General features: G+C 40.0%; 1 protein-coding gene across 1 annotated transcript in view; it reads right to left on the bottom strand.

Moving 5' to 3' along the window:
• The window catches only part of cUnh6orf89 (chromosome Un C6orf89 homolog), an 8678-nt gene extending 672 nt beyond the window's left edge, over positions 1-8006 (bottom strand). The window contains exons 1-8 of the mRNA XM_083771262.1: positions 7874-8006; positions 7195-7450; positions 5557-5722; positions 5053-5201; positions 3729-3883; positions 2264-2399; positions 787-910; positions 1-153 (exon numbers count right to left, since the gene is read on the bottom strand). The exon at positions 1-153 is cut by the window's left edge and continues 672 nt beyond it. Of these exons, the coding sequence (XP_083627388.1) occupies positions 71-153; positions 787-910; positions 2264-2399; positions 3729-3883; positions 5053-5201; positions 5557-5722; positions 7195-7383 (1002 nt within the window). The 5' untranslated portion in view covers positions 7384-7450; positions 7874-8006 and the 3' untranslated portion in view covers positions 1-70. The remainder of the gene's footprint in view (positions 154-786; positions 911-2263; positions 2400-3728; positions 3884-5052; positions 5202-5556; positions 5723-7194; positions 7451-7873) is intronic.
• Positions 8007-8652: the final 646 nt, after the last annotated feature.

The following is an 8652-nucleotide window of genomic DNA, read 5'->3' as shown; positions in this document are numbered from 1 at the left end:
AATGTCAAAGTCCTTGCTCTCTCTCCTCCCTTTCCCTTTTACCGTTACTGTCCACATTAAGGACGCCTCTTCAATTGGCTGAACCATCACAGATGATGTTTTGGCCTCTCCCAGGGAAGAGCTCCATATGCCAGTAGCGGGAATCAGCATACACTAGTCAGGTCAAAGAAGAAAAGGTAAAAACGGTTAGCTTGTAATAGTGTGGGTAACTGCCATTGTATTTTACTAGAGCCCCAACGATATATCGGTTGGCCTGGCAGATTTTAGTAGCAGATACTACTGGCCTATCACAGATTTATCAGTATATCTCTGCTGCCAGGCAGAAACCAGCTACGGTATGTCCAAAATATTAACTTTTCAGGAAATTAAAAAACAAACATGTTTTTAGAACACAATACTGCCTCATAAAAGATACATTGTCAGACATTGGGTTTGGTCAACCTGGGGGGACACAAGTGGAGGAGGTTGTTGACCATTAGAATCGAATGGAGTTAGGAGGGTGCAGTAACTAAGTTCCGACCAGTCATTGGTCCGACAACCTACCTCAAACCCTAACCTAACCATAACGGCAAGCACGGAGCAGCGCATGTTCGCCAACCTTAATACGTTCGTTTTCCACATGTCAGACCAATGACTGGACGGAAAAGCGTACGGACCCCCCAGTTAGGAGGCTTAGTCAGAAGACTGTTTAATAGTATTTTTTTTAGATAGCTAGTTTCTGCCCGACAGTAGCGATGTGCTTTCTTCTATTGCACATGGTGCACTGAGTGTATGTGAAGTCCTTACCCATGTCTCCGGGTCCTAGCCAGAGATTGAAGGAGCTGCAGTGGTTCTGACACCGGTGGACAGGGAGCACGCGGACTGTTGGCAGCCCCTCTCCAACCACCAACCAGCTCAGAACACCAACCCCCTGGGGGACACACACAACATGAAGCCAACTTCAGACCAAACATTCACCATGAGATTTGCAACAGCAACAAAGCGAAACCCCATTCCAGGGTGGAAATCTTTGAAAATGCAATACAGGGAAAACGGCAAAAAAGTGTGATGTCATGGCTCACATACTTTTTATGCTATTACATCCATTATGTCTATGCTTACTAGGGATGGGTCCGATTAATCGATAATCGTTAAAAGGACCCGAAATCAATTATTAAAATGAATAATCGATTTTTTTTTTTGGTATGGCAATATTGTTATCCAAACAGGACAGGGCTATATTCCTACCAAAGTGTGCCTGGGATGTGTCTGTGTAGCTGCATGACGGAGAGGAGTGTGAGTGAGTGTGTGACTCCAATCAAGATACAGGTTTGGAGGATTTAGCCGTTGTTGGGAATTCATCTAATCAGGCCAGGGTTGCTATGGTGATCAATTGGCTCAACACTGGTCCACTCATCCAAAAGATGGAGTTACAAATGGACCCTTATTAACTCTCAAAAAATATTGTTAATCATCTACATCAGGGGTTCCCAAACCTTTTTGGCTTGAATTTTTTATTTGTAGGGTTCATAAATAGAAATAATAGAAAAAAAAATCCCCCCCTCCCCCCAAACGATTAATTGATTAATCGTTAATATTTAATTATACAAATCGATTTTCATTTTGGACACATTTACACATCCCTAATGATTACATTGATGTTCTACACATACGTGGTCTATCTGGCAGCACGTCTCACCACCACGTAACCACCTGACATTCACTTTAAATGAAAAGTGAGAATGCAACAGCACTTGGCTTGTGAGATTCGATGTGCCAAATACCAAGCAATACGGTTCAGATTGTATCATATCATAGGTCATAGCCAATATTACGATTGCTGTGTCTATCTTGCTCTTGCAATTACATTCCTATATCCCAAAGGGACGTCAAATCATTGAAATGAGGTCCCAAATGGACCTCATGGATGAAATAGTGTTTCACCCACAAGTCTCATTCAAAGGGGGACAGGCCCCTCGGCTGCGGAAATTCCATAGCCTGGAAGGACATTTCTAGTTGGTTACCTACCATATAATATGGATATTGTGCTGTCTGGACTTTGTGCATCAAGGAAGTAGCCTGGATGTGGACTGTCCAGTTTTAGAATGTTATTATTTAAACCACCGTTTGGGAATTATGCAAGTGGTCAGAAGTTTCAACTTGGTCAACACTGCAGCAGACAGACACACAAGCTTGCACTTCCACATCACACATAAAAATCTTAAACCGCTCTCTGACACAACAAGAGTAAACCGAAAAGTAAGCAAACGCATACTAAACTCACCGTGCTCTGTGTGTTTGTGCTGTGGGTAACCAGGCAACGCTGTAGTACAGTACCAGCACTGTCCAGCAGGGGACATAGTTCTGCTTTAGGGAACAGCCACTTCAGTGCCTTTTCTCTGGTGGCAGAGCTAAACCTCCTAGTTAAAGAAAGACAGTAAATGTAAAAGGATTTCATTACAGACTGTGTGAGTTGTATTAAACAATAGCCACTTTTGCAAACCTGTTGGAGGAATTCATTACTGATAGACAACATGAACTCATTAAAACGCTGTGTGTCAATAGAGAACAAAACTAGGTCTCCACCATAATAGCGTTTGTGATGTGATGGTTGGACAAAATGTGTAGGAGTAATATATGAAAAATTAAACAGATCTGTGTTGAACCCATGCCTATAGAGATAATGTATACCGATTTGCGTGATGTATGCATAAAAGTAATATAAAGAAATGTGTTTAGCAAAGAATGGCCTCATGATGGTGCTATAACTGGCAGGAAAATGCAAGGCAACGGTTTTTCCTTGGACTCTGGCTGAGTATGCCTATAGTATGGCCTACTTGAAGTGCCTAAAAGAATGTGCACAAAAAAATATGGTGAGGCAGCTTTTTGCTTCTACGGCCCAACAGCCTGGAATAAACTTCCATTCGAGCTCAGACACGCACCCTCTGTAGACATTTTTAAATCTCAACTCAACTCACCTCTTCACTCTTGCTTTTAGTTGAGTTTTACTATGCACGTTCCTACCCTGCCCTGACTGATTGCTGCATGTGGTGTTTTTATTTATTTTATGTTCTTATATTAAATTTTGTTCTTTGCCATTGTTTTATCATTTTAACTACTTGTGTTTTATTGTATTATATTTTTGTGTCCTGCCCTGTGAAGCACTTTGAGCTGCATTTATGTATGAAAGGTGCTATACAAATAAAGTTTATTATTATTATAGAGTATAGACCGATTCAGAAACGGGTCTCATGGTCGCAGGCAACATATTTCCTGTAGGCGGAGACGACATATCTGCGGTTTCAACCCGCAACTCTTCTACAGTCAATGGAAAAGTGACTGATGTTAGTCTGCCTCAAACGTTACTCTTTTACCTGCTTTTTACTAACACTAACATTACAAAGATGCCTAAACATCGGGATGAACCTGTATAGTTTATGGCAGCTCCAACAGTAGTGGCAACATTAAAAAAATAATATATATATGTTAAAATATCTACTGCGGTGGCTGAGACCAGAGTCATAGACTAGTAATGGTTGAGACAAAGCAGTGAAAGGTCCTGAAAGATACATAACTTCAGTCTTACCCAATACCCAATCTTTCTGTTTTATGAACACAAGGATGCTGTACTTTACACCTCATACTTTAAATGCTTAGTATGAGGTATAAAGTACAGCGCACACACACACACACACACACACACACACACACACACACACACACACACACACACACAGTGCAAAACATACAAAAAAAGCAGGGTGAAGTTGGCAGGCCCTTGAGGGAAGCCTTGTTCATAGGCCAGTAAGCTGTCGTCCTCCTCCAGTAGAATGGACATGGAGCCTGAATGGGCTGAGTAGAGTTCCTCCAGCTGCTGTCGCTGCAGGCAAAGAGACTTTCCGCCCTAGGCAGACCGACCGGATGGTTACAGGAGCAGAGAGGGATGTAAGAATGCATAAAAAAGAAAGAACATTGTTTTTTGGCTTCTTACGTAGGTTCATTTCAAGCACTGTGTACAAATATCTCTAAAACACGAAAATGATCAGTTTTTCTACATAATTACACTAGTAATAGCCATTTTCAGCGGTTGCATTGTTTATCATGTTCTGTTCATGTACGTGATCACCTAACCAATCAGAATATGTGAACACGTGTGTCTATCAGTTGTTGACTGTATGCAACGACTATGGTGCATATACATGACCGCGTGCATGAACATGTGCATTCATAAATGAAGGGTCTCGGTTTGAGGGGTTGAAAATATTGTCACCCTATTCTGACTATTCCAGCCTTTTCTATAAGGCCTTTGTGGCATGGATGTCATTTAATTTCTCAATTTGCATTACCCAATTGGTGATTTTTTTTAAACAACAGTTACCAGTATGTCTCAACGACAGAAACAAAATAGAGAAGCAACAAATTAATTAATTTCAAGGATTACATTTTTTTCAAAATGAATGCTATTGCAGCCTTTTTTCCTCTATAGACTAATTCAGAAACGGGTCTCATGGTTACGCATTTCCTGTAGGCGGACTCGACATAGCTGCAGGGTTTAAACCCTCACCAGGCACCTCTTCTACTACAGTGAATGGTAGAGTGACTGATGTTAGTCTGCCTCAAACGTTACTCTTTTACCTGCTTTTTACTAACACTAACATTACAAAGATGCCCAGAACATCGAGATGAACCTGTTTAGCTTATGGCTGCTCCAACAGTAGTAATACGTAAGCTGCGACCATGAGACCCGTTTCTGAGTTTGTCTATACAACATTGCTAGTCATCAAAAGAAGATAGATGACAGACTTCTAGATATTTTAGTATTTTTTTTTTGGATAGTATCATGGCAGAAACAGGGGAATATGTCTGGCCGCGATTAAATAATTTTGACTGCTTTGTTTGAATCCTCTATTGGTGCTTTAAGTTTGACTATTGACAAGTAAAACTGTCAATGAATAAAAAGAAGAAATAAAGCAGTGTCACTGTGTCAATATAAAACCATATCAATTTGCCATTTTAAAGTAAAGCAAAAAACAAATGTGCTTGGTTAACATAGCTGCATTGTGTTCTGATTACCTTCAGCAGTACAGGCTGGGGGCCCCTACGTAAGGCTACAGTATCTCTAAGGGTCTCGGGGACCTCCAGCACAGAAGAGACCCGAGCACAGCCTGAACAGTTCACTAGGTTCTGACGGAGAGCACCGGCACTCCACCACTCATGGAAGCCTGCAGGAGAGAAATATGATATAAAAGTAAGAGTCACTTTTAAGTTAATATGGAGTGATTGGAGTCATATTCAATAAGTTAGGATGAGATCAGACAGTATGGGGATGATAGTAAGAACAGGGTCAACACAGGAAGTCCACATGTCTCAAATCATCCACATCTACAGTATAATGTAGCTAATCACTCATTTGCACAATATTGCCAAATGCCAATATTGACCTTGTCCATTCTGAGAACAACAATGAATCCAGACTTGTAGTGGTGATTGTTGGTTAGCGGAAGAATGCAGTCAGTGTGAATTCATCCTGACATGGGTAGAACTACAAGGGTGTGTAACTCTGGTCCATTTGCAAACCTTGTAAGTTGTACTTCTTTGCAATAGGCAGAGACAGCAGGCGTATGTGACTGAGAGGCGAGGACCAGTTGTGTCCCCCCAGGTTGACCAGACCCAGATGGGGAGGGTTCTGTGGATAGGTGAAGGCCAGCACCACCACTAGCAGAAAGCCCACAGCTACAACAAACTGTGGAGTAAAAAAAAAGAAAGGAAGAATGTATTACATTTCTAAGAACATTTCAAAGATAAAAAATAAATAAATAGCAATAATAGTGAAGATGGAAGATCTAAATCATTACACGTTGTATGCCATTTAAACTATCTGAAATAAGGCTTAAGTGGTTAATGTCATTCCTTTGAAATGTCAACTGTAGTGGCGTGAAAGTCACAACTTAAGTGTCCAAAAATACAAATACTCAAGTACAGCACTTAATTAAATGTACTTTGTACTATCCACTACTGGTAAAAGAGTAAAGAGCACTGAATCACTAGTACTGAAGCCATGTTGATAGATTAGTTGTCTTTTTATGTGACAAATGTGATCAACGTATACAATTTTATTATTTATCAATCCAATTAGTTCAAAAGATAAAGTGCTGACAGTTCTGGTTGTCTAGTCGCTGTCACTGTGCCTTGTAGAATGAAAGATTTACTAGACACAGCCTAATAATACAAGAATACGGTTTGTTCCTAGCCGCAAGCAAATCTAAATTACATTTTTAATTTCTTGAATCTAGAGCAACACCAACCATTGACAGCCTGTACATTCCAAACAGAAAAGTCCTATCGGATTGTATTTAAACGAGATTAAACTCACCAACATTGCAGCTGTACGGAAATCTTTAATTATCCTTTTTCTATCTGCAAATGTTTGTTTAAAAAAAAGATCCACTGTAGACATGCTATGAACTACTTTCTGTCAATAAATGTCATGCACGTTTTCAATAACGCAACATCCTCCTGCTGTGCATTGTGCAATTTCGAACCAGGAGGTGCGCAGGACCGTTGAGTGATTTCCCACGAGTGCTTCCAAACTCTGACACAGAAAAATAATCACCTGCACCTGATTTATTGACAGAAAGTAGCTCATAACATGTCTATATGGTGGTGGATTTTTATGAAATAAAAACTTTGTAAATAGAGGCTAATTCAAGTTTTTAGTTTCCATACAATCGTTAATAATACAATCAGATATTACTTTTCTGTTTGGATGTATGGACTGTCAATGGTTGGTGCTGCAACTCTAGATTCAAGAAATTAAATTTGTGAGGGGTGCTTGCCCCTCCTATGTCCAGGGTTGAGGGTTTGTGTAAATAGTACATTGTCTTTACACAAACATTGAATGCCATTGACAATGAATGGCCAGCTTTGAGTGTTTGTGTAAACACAAACATTGAAGACGAAGCTGAGGACGCAAATTGTCATTGGCCGGAATGAGATGATGTATGACGACGTATGATGATAAAGAGCGCCCTCACTTCACACGTGTGCGATTTTTGATTTAGAGTTGCTTGCTACTTTGTTCCTATTGATAATTTCAAGCGGTTTTCAAAACTACATTGAATGCAGGAGAAAGAATATGGAGAAAGGAGAAAGAATATCGATTCTCTCATCAGAATATAAATTCTCAACGATTGTTCGACAGACTGAAGTGTCAACCTTGATGGTAGCTCGCAGGATGGGGAACTGAGGAGGGTCTCTTCTCGGTTCGTTGGTCTCTAGCACCTGCTTGATGAACTTCTCAATCTCTCTCTCTGACATGCCATAGCGATAGCCAGATTGACGGAGGATGTCGATGCTCTCTGACAGCTTGTCGTAGATGCACGGCTCACTCATGGTTGTCCCCATAGCATGTATAGTGTCAGTCAATATGGGCTTGGTGCTCTTCAACCACCATGGACATGCATAGTGTCACCTACACACACACACACACACACACACACACATACACGAGGTATGAAGTCAGGTTTCAAAATGTCCTCTTCAGACAGGCTAATGTTACATAGATTTATATTACAATACAGACTGAACGACCCAAAATCAGTTGAACATTAGATTAAATTAAGTTCATGTTGAAGCAGGTGGCTGGCTAACGTTAGCAAGATGGCGAGTCTCCATAAACTTAATGCTATAGTTGATTTGAAGAATCTCTAACCCTAACCTATTCAAGATTCAAGTTGGAGAAAAAAAAAGCAATCAACTGTCACACTGTAAATTTAAAAAACACTGTTTTAATCAAACAAACAGGTACGACTATATGTCACTAGCTGATGTTTATATAGCATGTTTACTTCTTCCAACGACACAAATAACATATAAGATCACCAAATCAGTCTACCTCAAGTATGGATCCACTGCACTGAAGTCTTCAATGTTTCTTGCGCCTCATGTTATCTTTGAAAACAAACACAAAATAGCTCTTAATTCGCCATGTATGATAGTGCCTACTTCCTTATAGCCTGCCCCTTTCCCGACTGTCTATCGATGAGCACATTCGTCAAATTCACTTCCAAATAATATTTTTAAAAGTAAAAATGTAAAAACCATAATATCGTATTAGTTTACGCCATTTTTATTTAAAGAAATAAATAATAATAAATAAATACCGGTATAATACTACTATCAATTAGATTGTGTAATCTGCGAGCACTAATGGTAAATTAGACTGAGGTCTCTCAAAGTAGGTTACAGCATCGTACAGCAGGGGGCGCAAATATTCAATAAACATTTGACAGTAGTAGTCTCGCATCCCATATTCTGGGGTGTGTTGTCACACTGTGATTGGCTAGATGGTTGTCAGGCAACCGGCGACTTCCAATGTTAGGTAGGTAAACAGTGAACACAGCAGCAAACCCTTAAACGAATAACAAGGAATCAAACATGTCAAGGATAACATGTACCAATCTATATATAATACCATGTGGACAGCGGGTCAGCAACTACAATAGCAGTATGTATGTTTGTTTAGACAAGACAGACAGCTCCCCCCGAAGCAAAGTAGCAAACCAAAAGGGACATGCACATTAATTGCAGTTTATGCAGCCTATGGTTTATGCATGTCAACTCCTCACTGATTACTTGCTAATATATGGATGTATAATAATGTACGTATGTGTA

The sequence above is a fragment of the Protomyctophum parallelum genome (genome assembly GCF_964188405.1).
Source record: "Protomyctophum parallelum genome assembly, chromosome: 8".
In the NCBI taxonomy this organism is placed as follows: domain Eukaryota; kingdom Metazoa; phylum Chordata; class Actinopteri; order Myctophiformes; family Myctophidae; genus Protomyctophum; species Protomyctophum parallelum.
The sequence above is the reverse complement of the archived record's forward strand: the minus strand, read 5'-3'. Positions and strand labels throughout refer to the sequence as shown.